This window comes from Anomalospiza imberbis, chromosome 2 (genome assembly GCF_031753505.1).
Source record: "Anomalospiza imberbis isolate Cuckoo-Finch-1a 21T00152 chromosome 2, ASM3175350v1, whole genome shotgun sequence".
Classification (NCBI taxonomy): Eukaryota; Metazoa; Chordata; class Aves; order Passeriformes; family Viduidae; genus Anomalospiza; species Anomalospiza imberbis.
The window spans coordinates 95,968,210-95,987,181 of NC_089682.1; the positions used below are offsets into that span (position 1 = coordinate 95,968,210).

At 34.8% G+C, this 18,972-nt stretch overlaps 1 protein-coding gene across 6 annotated transcripts in view; it reads right to left on the reverse strand.

The window, feature by feature from the left end:
- DACH1 (dachshund family transcription factor 1) overlaps positions 1-18,972 on the reverse strand; it is a 356,490-nt gene that overhangs the window by 163,391 nt on the left and 174,127 nt on the right. For all 6 annotated transcript variants that reach the window (XM_068182306.1, XM_068182304.1, XM_068182308.1 and 3 more), the window contains exon 3: positions 6,784-6,945. In XM_068182306.1, coding sequence (XP_068038407.1) covers positions 6,784-6,945 — 162 coding nt within the window. The remainder of the gene's footprint in view (positions 1-6,783; positions 6,946-18,972) is intronic.

An 18,972-nucleotide genomic window follows, 5' to 3' on the forward strand; every position in this document is an offset into this window, starting at 1 on the left:
ACAGGAAATAAAGTAAATGTGATCAAAAAATATAAATAGCTTTTTTTTCTTTATCTTGCTGACAAGATATACTTATTAATTTAGATTTTTCCCTGAACTCAATACAGCTTCATAACAAGCCCAAAGCACAAATGTAACACTGGAAGCTTTTGCTTCTGCAGTTTTAGAAGCCTGCTCTCTAGTATGCTTCATGTAGGTAAAATCACTCTTTTCAGAAGCAATATACTCATACAATCAGAAAAACTTGTGAGTATATTTATATCTAAATAGTTTTTTGGTGAGAATAGCTAAACTTCTCACCTGCTGTTTCTGAAGAGTAAATTAATTTCTTTTTCTTTTCTATTTCACTGTGCTTCAAGCACTGTTTTGCCATGACTATATCACTGTCTTGAAAAAGACCTGTTACCACCTTCAAATCTCCAATTTTTATTCCAGAAAATATTAATTTCATGCATTGAGAGTGAGATCCATTCATTTAACTTCCTTTATGTAACTACAACTCAGTAGTTGCATGACTAAGCACTTGTAAGGTGCAATTTATCTGATCTACTTTTGCCATCTACTTTTGGATGAGATGGATCACCTCTACAGCTGCCTATTGCTGTCTGTTGAGTCTAAGGTGACTCAGATGCAAATGTCTGCATTTGTTTCACTGAACTTCACAGTGAAGATTTAATCTAGATGAGGGAACTGTTATAGCACAACTTACCTTCCAACATGAAATGCTGAATCTTTGCTAATAATTCTCCCAATTTACTAACTGGTGCTTGGATCATAACAACCAGTTCATTGCCTTGTTTAGCAAATTTAACTATCACAATTAAAGTCTAGGGAAGCAGATATGGAGAAATTATATTCCTGGTTGACAGACAAACATTACATTTTAGCTATAAGATGCAAGATTTCTTTTCCCATGACAAGCAAAATTCTAGGAAAAAAGCTTAGTGACCTGATTATAACTAAATGATCTGTTTCTGGTGTTCTGTGTGTTCCCAGAGCACAGTTTTATGAAAGCATCCCTTTAGCTTGAAATACGACGTGCTCCACATAGCACATTTGTCCTTAAGGCTGTATGATTATGCTTTTGCAAGCACCTAGACAGCACTTTTCACCTACAGATCTCAAACAAATTTACAAAAGTAGATATCTGTCAATGACAAGTATTTCTCTTATGTCCCACGATGTCAAAGTTGCATGCACAGTCTTGTCATTAAAAGAAGTGCTATGTATCATACAATAAACACTGACATTCTGCAAAGAATTCTTCTGGTCTAAACTTAATGTTTATCTTATTTCCATTTTTGCAATATTTTTAGAAAGGGAACACATCCACCTAGGGATATACGCATTCAGTTTACACTAAGAGAAAAATACATATTAACAATAGTATAAAAGTAAAAAAAAAAAAAAAAACAGTGTTTTATCTGTTAAACAATAGAAAAATTCTTATGAACTAGTGATACTGTCATTGAACTAGTGAGAGTTTGAGTACAAGCTTGCTCTGGCTTTTTCACCCTATGATTTGGAATCTGCTCACAGTACTGCCAGCTTAACCAAAAAGGATTAACTCTCATATCCAACTGAGAACACAGATAATTCTCAGTAATTGGTAAAAAATGAAGATGAATGGGGCTGAGAGATAAGGAGCAATTAGCTCATCAGCAGTTACAGCTGTGCACTCAATCCGGATCCATCTCTTGAGTCTCGGCCCCTTTTAAAAAACCCAGGCAGAATAAGCACAGGACACCCCCTCCCAAAAAATTGCCATGCCTGCCCATCATTCCTCTGTCTTTCATTTTATTTCCATGCTATACAAAGACACCTGTCATAGCATTCTGTGTAAATTACTACCTCTCCCAGGACCTGTATCTACAGCCAATCTTCTCTTACATAAAAAAAAAAAAAAAAAAAAAAAAAAAGGAAAAAAACCCAAACCCAAACCCGGAAACTAAATGACTACTGTAGACACTTTTAAGTTCCCTGTCAATCGTTTCCAATCGTTTCATTACAGCAGCATCATCTGTTTGAAAATATAAGCAATTCCCTCATCTAATTATAGGGAGGATTTGAGGTTCATTAACATTGCCAAGGCAGAGAATCAGATGTGCAACTGCAGAGCTGTGCTCAGTGGCCTGCATTTTCTGTTTCCCTTTATTTGCTTTTTCAAGGTCTCCAAGACTTTTTCCTGAAACCATAAAAGTATTTCTTTCCCTTAAAATAGACACGTGTGTTTAGAAAAAGGAAATTACTGCATTTTGTACTGTTCTATTATTGGGCAAGGTCACCGGAGAAAAATAATTTCACCTAAATCATTTTATCTCTGATTCTAGATGAAAAAAAAAAAAAAAAAAGAATTGTATACAAGCAAACATTACTTTTGAACAACACATCACAGGAAGCCTTGTATTTGTCTCATAATTTTAAATATTGCAAAGTAATGCAGATGAAGAGGAAACCAAACATGCCAAGAAAATCTCTTAATTTTCAACATATTTTGTGGTTGTTTATGGATTAACATGCTAGTCAAGTGTAAAATGTTGCCTTGTATTTCCTAACTGTGTTTAGAAATTAAGAACACCAAAGTCTTCATGATTGCTTCACTTCCTTAAAGAAATAATAGCAATTTTTTTTGTATGAATGTTGTTTAAACAATGACATTTTCTTGGGACATCTGTTTTGAGATCACATTTTGAATAGATATGAACTCATTTCCTACTAAGCAAGTAATTTACTATTGTTGATAGTTGTTTACAAGTTTTATGAGTCATATTTTAGCAAGTGGCAAAGGTCTTAACAAATCCTTTGAGTATTCCCTAAAGTATATGCATAGTGTTTTCATTATATAAAATGTTCGGGAAGCAAAAGTATACGGACTGTTCTTCACTTCCTACCAAGTTATAGATAGCAAACTCTAGCTCACAAAAATAGCTTTTAAAAGGTATTTATTTTCAAAGGCTTTTATCTTTTGCTACTGCAGGTTAATGAAGTAGGACAGCAGGGCAGTAAGTACTTAAGCAGCGAGGAAATGATTGAGCTGCTTTACCTATCCATTGCTTCAGACCATCAGATGGTAAACATACAACTGATCCTAATATCACACTAAGATGTTAATATGACAAAGAGTAGAAACTCATCAGTGAAATTTAAAATCTGACCTTGACACTATCTTTTCATTCTGCAATTAATTTAAAAAACCAAACCAAAAAAAAAAAAAAAACAAAACAAAAAAACACCACCAAAATACAAACCACCAAATCCAACAAAAAAAAAAAATCCCCAACACACAGCATAATCTTTCTTTTTCCTTTGCTGCCCTACGGAATTCATTTTTTTAAACAAAACCCCAATAATTTATCTACCCTGCATGTTGTATGTAAGATTGCCACTAAAAAGAACCTGGGACATTTTTCCTTCTTATCTGCAATGTAGCTCATATCAGCCAAGCTGTCACAAGACAGTGCTTGATATAAACAAGAGATTGCAAAGACATCTCAGTAATCAATATTAGGATGGCTACAGTATGGAAGCCCAAACCACTGCATATCATTTGTCTCAGCATCTATTTCTATGACCAAATGAAGCATTAATTCAAATCATAAATCTATGGTGATTTAAATCTGGGAATGAGCACCTGCCTGCTTTAATGATTTATTTTGTACATTTCAGTAAGCAGGAGATTTGTCCATATGAACTGACAGGTCACCTTCAGATGCCAGTAGCAGACTGTTTATCACCATGCAGACGAGCATCTCATCTTAGCAAGTAAATATTAAACTAAAAGAATCCAATTGATTGTGGATGGGGGAGAAAGGCGTTGCAGCCATATATTTTACTCAGTGTGCTAATACCTCACTCTGATTCCTCTGTAATTTCTTTTTTTTTCCCCACTTCTAAAATGATAATTCTGGTGGGAGGATGCAAGCTCAAGGTTACCAGCAAAACAGAGAGATATAAAATAATTACTTATTAGTATCATTGGCTCCCTTTAACTCCCTCCATTCACTGACCTTTTGGCCATTGCTTCAAAGGACCAAGTTCATAAATTTGTGTAGTGCTCTATATAATTATACAACATTTGACTACAAGAATTACTTCTGTAATTCACATTAAGCATTTGATTAAAACCAAAAAGCAATACAATTCAGAAGTAAAACTGACATGTCGATACAATAAGGGCCCTTATTTTATTTATCTGCCTTTATGTAGGCATTGGAGCTCAGGATGCTCAATCCATGCCCACCATAATTCCTGCTACATATGGGCTAGGATGAATCAGTTCAGCTTTTAGCCTGGTTAGATCATTTGTTCCTTTTCAGTTTGGTCAGGCACAAAAGCTAATTTAAAATGTAAACTAAAATCAGGTTGTCTTCTTTTCTTTTATTCTTTCCTCCTGTTGGCATTCAGTAATGTAGTATTTCATATTCTTCCCTAGCAAGCTATAATTTAAAACATTAATTGTATATGGACTTGATAATATTTATTTGAAAATACATAAATAAACACACTCCTGAAAAAATGCAGGAGAAGAAAGTGTACGTACCTACTACAAGCAACACCTTTGAAATATGAGTTCTTGTCAAGATAATACAGTGTGCTAATTTTCAAAAATGTAACTAATAAACAAAGAACTTAACTCTTCATGAACCTAATAATACCCTGACATTAGTAGCAGCAGGAGTCACTTCTCTGATTCCATATTCATGACCAACACTGGACACTAGATAGGGTTCACTATAAAAGAAAATAAATAAAACAAATTGTTCTTGAGAAATCCTCTGTATGAAGGGTGCAGCTCAAGACAAGATGCACAGACAAGAAAACTGTATTTTCAGAGCCATTCCTCATGGAATGGAGACAACTGGAAAGCTATTCACTCTACTCAGAAGAGCTATTTTTTTCTGAACAAAATTAACTCAATTCTTCATTCAGTTAAATTGGGAAATTAACTGAAGCTAGCATGTAAGTTAAGGGGCTGAGAGGAAATTTTGACAATGACAATAAATAATCTTGCTTCACTAAGTTTGCCCTATTAAAATAGCTAGAATGTATTTTCTTAAATAGGGAAAATTATTAGGCTGTTTAAGAGCATATTAGTTATCAAAATTATGTCTAAAATAAGGATTTCAAAATAGATATTTTTCTTTTTAATCAGAGGAAGTTCAGCTATTCCTTCTATCCACTCTTCTACAAATACTCTGCGTGGTTTAGATGCTGATTACCTGTTAACTTTTCCATCCCCATGGATGCACATGTGGTTTATAAATAGAACTGCCAAGCAGAATAGCAGCTCCACAAACCAGTATTTGAACTTTTTATTTCACATAATGGATTAATCTAAGCCTGAAAATCTAAATTAGCTTCTAGTTCTAGTACACACTCTTTATCTCCTCGGCTTGTATTTACACTTTTCACCCTTTCTCATTACTTCACTTTTCTCCCAGTGTGCTAGAGGCCAACTGGTCCTTCCACTTCATTTGTACCTATCTCCTCCTCCCAGATTTCAAAGACACCTGCTCTCTACCCTCTCTTGTTTTCTCTCCAAGAGAACAATCTTTACTCTTATATTAGAGTAACTGCATATATTGGTATCTCAGTAATTTAAGACTATTTTCTTCACCATCATAGAGGTATTTTTAAAGCCTTTATTTAAAAGGAAAACAAAACCAATCATATAATCTCCTTATTCAGTAATGCTTACATATTGTTGCTATTTACAGTAGTATGTACCCAAGCAAACCTGTTCTTTGAACTGCAATTCAAATTATTTCTAAATAATACCCTACCGATGCCTACTGAACTGTACAGAAACACTGTTCACAAACATGTATTTATTTATGCTAAGTCTAGTATGTACCCTCTAAGATTAATTCCAAATGCATTTGGAAGATTTAAAAAAAATCTAGACAAAGGGCCAAAATAAAAACAAAAAGCCTATCTGAGGCCATTTTATTCCAGTATACACCAATCTTCCCTGCAGTCTTCTGAATGTACCTCTTGTCATTGAATTTCTGTTGCTGAGTTAATACTGTCTCAACATGATAAAAGGATCCAATACAATGAAATGGCATAACAAAACATTTTACAGCAGACACACACAGATGATTAAAGATTTAATCAACAACAACAAAAGTTATCCTAGCTTTGAAGTATGCTTTAGCAAAACAAATTGTCCAAACAAATGAATAAAGTATACTGAAACAATTCTTTTCTGAAAAACAACAAGAGTTGCTGATGGCTGCTTAAGAAATGGAAAAAAATGTTAACTACATTTTAAGAACGTGTTTATTAAAATAAAATATGATAGGAACTGCAGAGCTTGGCAGAATTTATTGTGTATGTATGTTTTCCTTTTGTCACAGGGCACATGAAAGTATGAAATATTTTGCTTTCAAGCTTGTGTTCTGAATTACCTAAAGTCAATACCCAGCACACTGAGCAGGAGACATTGTTAAATTTCACTTTGACACCATCATCTGTCACTCCACCTGTACTTTGAAAAATGAACTCTAAGCAATCAAACCACTTTCTTTCATGGAAAATATTAACTGGAGTCTGCAAAAGTAGCCTGTGAAGAAAAGAATGTTTTTGTAATAGTAACAACAACACTGAACGCTGGTGTAAAGGCCAGATACAAAATAAAACTAAAAACATTAAGAAAAGGAAAACAAATATGCAACTTTTTACACCAAATCAAGGACTTCAGAAGGAAGTTCAGAAAGATCACCATTTTAATAAAATATCTCAGTATTATGGACATACAATAACTCTATGTCTGAAACTTACCAACACTTGAATTCAGATCTCCATTTTCAGAGTCTGCTCCATGCTGGTTATTATTTGCATGATAGTTGGACATAGCTTCCAATTTGATTTTTTTCACTTTCATTGCTTCTGCTATGGCAGCATTGGTGGCAGCTGCTGCTGCTGCAGCTGCTGCTGTCAGACCTGCAAAGAAGTATGAAAAAAATTTAATATTCATTATTCTGTGAGTCTCCATTATTGTAGGGACTGTTATTATTCCTTCATGCTTGTTACATAAGAACAGAGAGCACTGCAGAGTATTATTTCTCTTGCTGGTTTTGAAAACTATCAACTTTTTCAAGTAAAATGTTTCACATCATATTTAGATAATTACTCATATACATTCATCTAAACTTTAACTTGTTGCCTATTAAGTGCATTCATAATGAAATCACAACCAGATGCAGCTACAAATACATCCAGTCAAAAATCTAATTTAGCTTCAAAATGGTGTCCTGAATGTCCGACTATGAATAGGTGAATATGCACATAACCATACTTAGGAAAAAGTTCCCATTAGATCTTTAATTTTAGACATGCTAAAGAAAACAGAAATAACAGGTCTATAATTTCTGTTTATGAGTAACAGATTATAGAACTCAGGCGTTTTTCATTTCATACATAATAGCAAGGAGATGTAGTTTTTCTAGGAAGCATTTCTAGAAAAAATAATGCAGAACATTATTCTGCTCTCCCCAGATTTGAAAGCATTAAAGTATTTATCAATGAGAAGAGGAAGTATTAACCCATTTAATACCAATCCCAAAGCCACTTATGGGCAACTCAAGTGCTCCTCCTACCAACCAAGTTTCTGCCATCCAGCCATTTACAAGAATGTTCTACAAACCCAGGAAAATTTCTCTTTGTCAAGAGCAATTGGAGCACTGGTCCAGTTCTCCAGCTGCCTTCAAAACTCAAAATTATATGCAGCCTTTAATCAAAGTCACAAGCACCAGTTTTTGCCCTCTTCCCTGAGGCAGGGTAATTCTGTGGTCCCCAAGCCCTGCTGCTGCCCACCCAGATCCCTGTGGCCCAGCCTGGGTGGCAGCAGAGAGAAGCCAGTGTCAAAACCTCACAAGAGCTGCCAAGAGCTGCCTCCCCTGCACAACTGATGCAGGGGGCAGAGATGGAAATGACAGAGAAGTAAATCTAAGAAATAAAAGAGAAGGCAATAAAGCAGGTAAGTTTAACACACTGATGCACTCTCAGCCCTCAGCCTGTGATGCCACATGAAGAGAACAGACCCTCAGTCATTTTGAATCAAGATTCTTGCCCTGAATGTGGAGAAGGCTTGAAAACCTCCATGTAATTAGTTTAAAGGTGCCTGCTCGTCTGATTTTCAGCTACTCTGAGAGGTGTGAAGTGTCCTATGGATCTCAAGAGGAACTAACTCCACAATTTACTATTCTACTGCTGTCTAGCATAGGAAGAGTGCAATTTAGCAGGGAAGACCAAATAAGCAAATAATCCCAGGCCGCTGAGGTAAACATTGCTAGCACCATTGCTTCCCAGGGTCTCTTGTCTCCTTTGACTACTTACATGGAAAACAAGTTCACTTTTGCCATGTTTTTGGCTAGTGATGGGGAGGGACAGAAGGCAAATTCCAGCAGGGAAAAAGCAGAAGGTGAGCAGACATCAGGAAATCTATGAGATGGCATAAGAGGTGCCTTTGAATATATTGTTGCTTGACTGAAGGTTGTTTTCCCTTATTGCTTTGCATGACCACATAAAAGATTAGCAAACAGTTCCAGCCTCTCAACCCTCCTCACAGGCTGACTTCTAACACCTCCAAGTGTAATGAGAATTACTGACCAAGTGATAATTACAGATCAATATTCCTTACAAAAGTGCTGTTTCAGGAAGAAGATGTACCAAAAGCCAAAAATAAATGCAAAGGTGAATAAATATGAGGGTTTACTTTTATTTTAGCTTCTGCTACTATCACAAAATGCACATGTTCTGATCTTAAAAAGGTATTGACAATAACATGGATTGCTTCCAATTATATTTTTACCTTAGAGGAAGGATATGAAGCCATACATTATACAAATTTGGTTACAGTCCCTAAATTTGGCCACAGAAAAAGGGATGGTGCACCTCTGAACTTTGGTTTGCATCCGGTGCTCATTAAACAACACAATAACCTATACTTCCTTTTTTAATATATGTATACATCCCTGAAAAGCTAAACCTAGCATTTTTAAAGAACAATTCTTTGGAGGAATATTCTGCTACCTTATATTCAATGACTACAACAGCAGGCCCCAAATTTTTGGTTGTGACTACACTTTTAGACCAGCAGTTTTAGAGAGTTTCCAAGTACTGGGGTAAATTACATACTAAAGAGATGCTGGACATAGGACTTGTGACACCACCTGCAATTATTTTCTTTCATTGGAATAATGACCTGGATGCAGAACTCCTGAAATAAAAACTCTCTTGTGCTACAAAATTTGCAAAAAAAGAGTATGCTTTGGTGCATCTCTTTGGATGGGGACTGAGAAACTAAAATACAAATTGCTTAGTTCTGCAGTAAGATTTTTGCAAGATAATGCTTGTAGAAAAAAAAATATATTTAAACTGTAGAAATTAAATTAATAATTTCCTTCCTTCTCTTATACAGTCACAGAAGTGACTGAAATGATTAGTTTGTTATACAGCAGTTAATGGAAACCATACAAATCTGAAATGCATGTCTCATGTAAGCACTAGCGTAAGGAGGGAAATGGAAGGAATAGTGCTCAGAATTCTAGTTTAAAGCTGGTCCTCACAACAATTCCAGCCTACAGCACAGTTTCTCGTTTACTGCTGCTTTTTCCTATCACCTGACTGTGATGATATAGCAAAGCAAGTGGCAGGGGAGGCCCAAAGCCAGTTATCAGAGCCACTTGCTTTATAACCACTGGTGCACTGTGGTGTACTGGGGTGTGGTACAACCCAGAACTTCAGCACAGGGCCCAACTTATCCTTCTCATCTCACTAGTATAGGCAGACAAATATACTATAAGCAGAAGTTAATACACCACTATGTATCATTATTTGTATTTTAAAATACTAAGTTTTAAAGTTACAGTATGGGAATATACCCAGGGAAATACTTGGGATTTTTTAAAAATGTATTCTTTGAAAAAGCCTTTTGATGTAAACATTGTTTAATATCAATTTACTTTTATAATAAGTAGACAAGGAATTTCCAAGGTGCACACTTCTCTAGACTAGAGAAATATTACCTTCAAAAGTGAGGTAACCAAATGTAACCTACAGTCAGCTGAAATGAAAGAAATAAGGATCACACTGGAAAGCCACATAGGTATTTTTTATTTTTTACAAATATTATTTGAACAGTTAAAAAGTATTCAGGCCAAAATATTCAGTGAATTAAAGGCAATGGTAGTTGTCATTAATATTCTGAAATTGGTAAGTTGTTTATGTCTGGCATTCTTCCTGCTGATTATGCAGTGAGACAGGCAGCTTTATAAATATCTCATCACTCCATCGTCACACAAATTTCATCGACAGTGCTCATGCACAGCTATTAGCAATATGAATTTAACCATTACAAGAAGAATGAAAATCGAACATGTGGCATTAATACGCAGTCCTGGTTCCTAACCATCTGATAGGCAGATGGTGTAAAGCGGATTCTCCAGCTGAAATGAAGGGGCACATCATTTAAAACCTTGTTTGCATTCTAACTGATATCAGTGCCATATTGATATACATGATACATCATGGCAGTATTTGAACAATCTAGTTTGTTTCAGTCATAAATGTTTACAGCCTTGTTTTTTATCTTTAGAAGCATGTTCTGAGGAGCGTATTTTTAATTTATGAAACCTATTGTTTACTTCTGTTGAACCAGAAGATTAGCAAAGAGCAGGAATATTAAATTACCACAACCACAGCAGTATAACTAAGATGGATGAATAAAGTATGGTTTTTCAATATGTTTGTAAAGGAATTAAAAAATTAGCCTAGACATTTTATGCATTAAATACATTTATTCATTTAAACCTTACAGCTTTTTTCCCATGTGACATACTTAGAACTTTAATGCTTCATAAAGCCATTCATTTAAATCTCTTACTGTGTGCAATTAATCTTGTCCAACAATTTAATTCAAAAAGCAAAACATCAGAAAGTAAAGTTCGATTCAACCATCACGCTTCTGAAGTAATCTCCGTATTGCTGACAGTTCCTACAGACTCATCAGCAAAAGTCTGTTCAAGGTGTCTTGCAGGAGCCATATGAATTTGAATTACAGCTCAATTGAATGCTCGCCAAGCCTTAGTAGGAACTCAGGAACAAGAAGCAGAACACCAAAAGAGAGCGCGAAGGATCCTTTCTTACTAAGACCTTCTTTCTTCTGTCACTAGATTACTTTGGCCTGTTGGGTGTGTTTGTAGCTGTTAATTATGTTAATAAAGTTGCAGCCTGCTGTCTCTGCCAAATATAATCATAAGCTTTCTCCTGCCAAGTCCTAGTCTAATTTACACCCGTGCAACTCTACTGAAGTCAGAATTTCGTGGGTGAGAATGAGACCAGAAGTATGCCCAGTATGTGTGGTCTCTGACGCTGAAAAATGAGTGAACAAAACAGAAAACAATGACAAAAAAACCCAGCATCTTCAGAAAACAATTCTGTTTTAAAAGCAAAGTCCCCAAGAGAGCTGTCATATATCATGACAGGTTTTCGAAATATATACGAATTACTGGTGGGCACTAAATCACATCCAGGATTTCTGCCTTCCAACAAATAGTATTGCCTGCCTGCCTGCCTTAAGAGAAAGGTCTTAAAACCTTCAGTTTTGATGGGGTGAGCAGCTTACAACACACCCTATTTATGAAGCAAAATAGAAAATGACCTGTAAGTGGAACTTCTCCAGCCTTGTATATGTCTCAAAACATACATTTTTTAAATTGCATGCCTAAACTTCATCCTGGGACAAATTACAGAATTATTTAAATAATTGATATTAATTCACTTTTAACTTCCTTCACATAATTATGCCTAAGAATAATAACAATTCCTAACAGTCATTCCAATAATTTCCTTAACGCAACTATTAGCTTCCTTTATATTTTATTTTATATATGTCTATATTTTTTTTTCCTTTTTATTGCTACTTGCAAAATTCAGTAACATGTATGCATTTATGCAAGCTCCTTCTTTAGGACTTTTACAACATTTTCAATAAACTTTACCTTTGTCATCACAGAACAGGCAGAAAATCGAAATACAACTGTCAGCAATGTATTACATTTAATTTCATTTATTTCCTGGAAAGTTCATTCTGCAGAAATGCTTTGCTCACTGCATGGGAGGAGTTCCAAATCTCATCTCAATTCTGAAAGAACTCCTTTCATTATTTCAAATGAATACTTAATCCTTTTTCTTCTACTTTATTTCAATGGTATTGACTTGAAAAAAAATCAAGCCCTTTCTTGATTTAATACCAGATTCCATATTTTGGTTCTTACTTTGGCAAAATTCCTACTAAAATCTGAAAACAATCTGCCTCAGAAAGAAAGGCAGGTTTACCTTCTAGGACCTGACCCCGATCACTGTAGGTTATTGCACTGGTTTCATGGGTTTCAGCAGTTCAGGTACAAGTTTTTGGTAGCTTATTATGCTGCTGCCTAGTTATTTCAAATGAAATAGGATCCTAACCTTACTCTCTGATCTAATGGGTGTTTTATATCGTGTGATACATAAAACAAGAAGGGGAAAGCAATCTGCAGGAGGACAGAGGTCTGATTACATAGACTGGATTGCAGAAAGGAGAAATTCACCATAATGTTCTGCTAAAATATACTGAGTTTCACCAGAAGAATTCTTTATGCATCATGTATGTCCGGAATCTCACAGTTATCCAGAAACCTTATTTCTGCTAAGTTGTCTGGATTGATCCAACATAACAAGATTGGTATACCCTAAAAATTTCATTACATGTTATTTTGGGATAATCAAAAAAATTCTTGTCTCATCCCCATAGCTATATTTTATTGATCAGCTAGAGTGGTTCAGCATAAACTGCTCATGTAGATAATTTTTTTAGTATCTCTTAAAGGACTGTTATTAAAGGTATCATATTAATGAAAAAATGCACTTTAAATATTGCTAAAGAAGGAGTACTTAGAAAAAAATCATCCATGGTTTAGATTGGTGCAACTAAACTGAAATTGACAGTCTTGCACTGGGAGAAAACCAATATATGTGAAGCTAAAACCATCTGTTGTTCATCAGTCTAATCAGACCTTTTTCCTGTAACTACTCCTAACTTGTAATATGAATTTTGAGGTCTGGGTACAGCATTTAAGATAAACAAGCAAAAGAGCTAAATTTCCACAGCAAGGCTTGAACCTAAAAATCTTTCTAGTTAAGATGTGCCTCCACAATTAACATAGTTGCAGAAATAAAGCATTGATGTAGAAAGCAGCAGTGTACTTTTGTTTTATTAACACTGCATTTTTTTAAAACAGATCCACTAGCAGGTCAAACAGTGCTTTAAAAATGTGTAAATGGAATTATTTTCTCACTAATATTTGCCATTTATGAAACTGATTGACTTACATTCCATGAAGTTATTCTTTTTAGTGGATATATTCCTTCATACTGAAGAGTAAAAAAGTGCATTTCAAATACCACAACTAACTGTTACAGCTTCATGGGGTTTTGATATCTGTGAATTTATTACTGGCTTGGTGCAATTGTGACAGAATTAAACAATGTATGTTGCATAACTGCCTGGCTATAGTGCAGTTTTCAGCAACAATTTAAAATCCTACTGGAATGCACACATCAACAATACAATACAATTAAGAGAGAACATTCTTTCTTAAACAACAGTCATCTTTTCAAAAGCAATAGATTCTCAGTTCTCATTCACTCTGTTGCATTATTCATTTCATGTGCAACCTCATGCTGGACCATAAATTGTTACTTTATCTAATCAAAGGCGACTTAACTCCACAGAAGGTCAAAGGTTTAATTTTGTGAAGTATTATCTTACACTATGAGTTTAACGGAAAAATAGAAGAAGAAAAACAGCCAAGAAACTGGTAATAAATGAACCTTTATTGCCTCAGGCACTGGCCTAGTTAATAAACTTTCATTGAAGGTTTCTTTCAACTGTTATGGACAATGAGGTAAAAAAAATCTTAAATTACAGCCATGTGTGACTTTTAAAGCAGGCATTCTTTTTTATCTCAACCTTCCCAGCTTAGGAAAAAGACAAAGAGATTGTCTTCAATTTCTTAACCAAAAATGTATGCTTCTAAACAGATGAAAAAGTGCAGATCAAGCCTTTTAAAAGCAGAGGTCAGCTTTGAACAATATAAAAAAATACTTTTCCTTAAGTGCCAAGTGCCAAATCCTGATCCACAATCTCTTTAACCAAATACCATGCAGTTAAAAAAAAAAAAAAAAAAAAGAAAGATATGTGGGAAAGCAAAACATATATATACTGACAATATATTATGCTAACAATGATGGTTGGTTCCTGAAAGACTTTCTATTTTTCTATTTCACATTTGCATTGCTAGAGTGTAATAATTGCTCTTCTTTAATATAATGACTTATTATGGGAACAACTTCCCTGCACTTTTTGCAAATAGAAGTTCTTTTCTTCTTTTCATGGGTATTATCTCATGTTCTCAAAATACTATTCTTGCTGTTAGGAGAAATTAAAAGGTTTAACATAATGACAGTTACTGGTGGTTATTGGTGCTCTGTGAATTTTCTTCATTTAATGTTCTTAGATTTTACTAACGACAATGTCTTTTATTGACATACTCTTTGGGACCAGTTTAGAGAAGTGTATTACAGTTGATGTTACACAGTCAAAAACAATAAGACCAGTAGTATTTAAAAGAAAACTTAGCCTTGAACTTTAGTCTAATTTATAACTAGATGGGCACAACTAATTGTAACAATGCTATAATTCAAAAATACTGAAAAGACATGTTCATGCCTGTAACAGCAGTAATGTAGCTAAATACTCATAATCTTTCAACCAGCAGGAGCTTTTGTAGTTTTTTTTTATAAACCTAATCCACAGCTTGACACAGATCCCAGGGTAATGGCCCACAGTTCTTTGATTAAACTAATATCTAAGCACTGCTGAGGCAGTCTGATGGCCCCGTGGAAGTGTTTCCCTACAACTTCCAAACTCAGCCTTGCAAACAGAACTGCCTAATTCTTTCCCATAGATCCACTGTAGTCCACGAGCCTAATCATGTGAGTGACATTTAACTTATCCATGTGTGTAAGTATTTGTGGCACCAGAACAAGATCAGAATAAAATGAGATTTTAGCTGTGGACCACAATGGTGCAATTTTAGCTTTGATAGCCTTCTGGTGGAATGGATGTGCTCTCAGAGGGACCTGTTCTCTGCACAGCGTCCACACACTGAAGAAACAGCCCACTAATATTCAGACGATGTGTAATCAGTCTTTGCGGCCTTTATGGCTTTGGTCCTCAAGCAACACTTTTGCCCCAAGAAAGAAAGATTTGACTCTCACTTCTGGTGCACAAGAATAGTTAGCTACAGACTTATTTCAGGCTCCTGCCAACCTTAGGAAGTGAAAACAGCATAATTCCTAGTCATGAAAAGTGAAGGCAAGGAATTACAGGCTTTAGCTAAGACGAAGTATCACAGCTGCTGATTAGAGCAGTAGACCTTCAGCAAATGTCTAAAATATAAACTACTATTTCAAGATACTTTAAATAAAGTTTCCATTGGTTTATTCTTTAATACAGGTAAAATAAATTACGCATATAAAAAAACCCTAAAATGTCTTTTAAAACAATTTTGATCCTGTTTTGTCATATTTAGCTTTAAAGTAGAGATTGTTTTAAATCCTCTTGCCTCTAAAAAGAAACTTTTATAATACAATATACATTAACAAATTCTATAACTGTTTTCTGACTATCTCTCTCTATTTGCAGTGTGCATAGCAGGTTGTGCCAAGCATTAGAAAGACAGAAGTTTATAACAGTGGGGAAAAGTCCCAGAAATTCACTGGTTATTTCAAGACATACATACCCTTGTTTTAACACAGCAAGTTGAGTAAGAGAATTTTCACATTTCTGAATGTAAAGAATTCACCTGTAAGGGTCAGGAGAGTCCTCTCTCCTTCTTCACTCTTTTATTCAGTAGAAGTGTTGGTTACTTCAAGAGCTGCACTGTGGCTTTGGGGCTCTTTTTTTTTTTCTCTTTTTCTTTTTCTTTCTTTTTTAAGTTTCGTCAGATCCATTATGCATTACTCTGTGCCAGAGGCAAGGCATGGGGCTAAATGTACTGTTACAGCACAGTGATAGCAGAGTTTGTACTGTGATGCAGAACTGTGATACTGTACAAAGTAGCTGTGATAATGACTCACAGGTAACACAGTGTAGTCCTTTTTTCAGATGAAAAGGCAGTCAATTGTCACAGACAGTGCTCTCTCACCTTTATTCTCTATATGTTGCACAAGGTAACAGAACACTAAATCCCACTGGTAGCACCCTGGGTGCTGACCAAAGCATTAGATGAATGTTTTTGGGTGGCACTTCACATTTGAAGACAAGGTATCCCTTCCCAATACAAACTATGGCACAACAGGGGCACGATGTGCACTTGTGTTGTGTCCCACCACTTCATCAAAGCATGGATATTAGGACAAATTTATTCACTGAAAGATTGGTTAAGCACTGGGACAGGCTCTCCAGGCAAATGGTGGAGTCAACATCCCTGGAAGTGTTCAAAAAGTGAGCAGATGTGGCACTTTTTGATATAGTTTAGTGGCCATGGTAGTGTTTGTCAAAATTTGGACTTGATGATCTTGGAGGTCTTTTCCAAACATAGTAATTACTTTTTTTTTTTTTAATTTTTTATTCTAAGGCCAAATTATCACCCCAAATCAAGGGAGTTCTCACACCCAGAGTGTTCAGTGAATACTGAACTTCATTCAACAAAATACTTAACTTTGGTACCTCAGAATTGTCTGCTACACAAAAAGTAAACACCTGAAGACTGTTACTGATATTAAAAGGAAAGTGTGGTATTAATAATGGATACATTATTACTGTACTTGATTGTAATACAAAAATAAACATGCAGTAGCATTTCTACAGTTCCTGCCATATTGGCACAATTGCAGTTCTATATTATGAAGACCTGCAGACATTTGTAAATTCAGATTTACATATATGATCATATGTATTGCTTCTGAAAGGCATATTCTTTGAAGCCGACAACTGATTGGCACCACTGTCTAACACATTAAGAATAAATATTCAAAGATCATTAATAAGCAAGCATAAGAGAGCCCAAACATTCTCTTTGGCAGAAATCTGAGAAATCCTCATGATATGCTATACAAAGGAGACTTTATATGTTCATTGCTAGCAATATAATTTATGAAAGAAAAAGTCTTATGTTACCGTGATCCTCTCAACTTGGTAGTGTCCACAAAAAGAAAAAATGTGATGACAACAGTTATTTCAAAAATTTCACATTTTGTGGGGAGAACTAGACTATAATTTGCAGCAGATAATTCAATTATCTTTTCTTCATCCATTAATGAACAGGATATCAACAGATTTGGATTTTCATAAATCTATCTGTTACTGGAAATCACTTTTCTCCACCTTCTAAACACTTGCACAAGTGCAAAATGGGATGTGTGCTTTCTAATTTCTCCTCCCTCTAGGTTCTGACCTTCTTTCTGATCATTGCTAAATTCAAAGTTTTTAACTTACCTGACATTCAGATTGTCAAGAGGGACTGCACATTTAGCAGAGAGTGAGTAATAGAAATAACTGGCAAAAATTTAATTAGTATCTGGATAATAACTCACTATTTTTATCCCAACTACAAGTAATCTAACTTTAATTGACTACAAGATGCAACCGCAATACATAACAATGAAAGTATCAACATTCCAAATGAGTTTATTCTTCAACAAAAAAAAAAAATACATAGCCCATATAGTGTACGTGTATTTCTTTGTATTTTCTAGATATTAGTGGTCTTCAACATAATGACTTCTAGACTAAAATTTATAGTATGAAAAATTTAAAAAAAAATGGAACAGGATCACTACTGTTACTTTATCTTAGAAATCAGAACATCGTTCTAGTAATTTGACACTAATGTTGACTTGCAGTCACTTTGGAAGACATACAAATAACTAATAATAAGACTGCAAGTATAAAACATTGATTATAATCAATATTTGTCACTGTATAACCCAAAGAACTGGTAGACATTTCCCAAATGAAGAATATATTAGCTCTGAAAACATGTCTATGGTATGCATAAAATTTACAGGAATGAAAATGAGTGGATTTGGTGCAATTTCTTATATTAAATTTCTGAGTGTCTTTAAAATTGAATTCTTAATCATTACTTAAGACATGCTAAAACACATGAATTGCCTTTGAAAGGATGCAGACCTATTGTTAGATTTAATTCTGTGATGTACTAACAGCCCATAACATTAAGGAAATTTTTTTCTGCCAGTGCCTTAAGAAGTTTATGAGACATTTCTAGAATTCTCTTTGCTCTGCTCTCTAACTGGTTGTATTAGTCACATGTTGTATTTCTTTGCCAGGCTTGAAAAAGAATAATTACACCATCTATTGAAACAGATTTTCTATGGCAATAACAGGCCACAGGAGGACTGTATTTCATCTAAGCTGCATATTAACCATATTTATATGTATATATATATAATATATATATATATCTGTATACAGTGAGGTTTCATGTAATAAAAGCAGATGAATCAACATGATTCTCTCCTTCCAGTAACAATATTTAATAAGAATGGCATATCGTCTACAGAGACATTCATATATGCACCAGGTAATACCATGATCAAATCTCTGTGCATAAATGCAGTTGTATTTACATTTTTCTTTCTTTGCTGTTGACATCCTGCCCCTCTCAACTACAGCTAACACATTTCAAAAGAGGCAGTATAGTGTTGTCTCAATTGACCATGTTTTTGAAGAAAAATACTTAGAAACAGCTTTTTCCATTCTCATGTTTTTTCCTAAGAAAGCTTACATTATGGGAAAACTTCTGTGAATATTAGTAAATGTTCTACTTTCACTGGAAACTGCTACTATTCAAGCATAAGTGATTGATATTCCTCATACCAAAGAGCATGAAATATAAAATT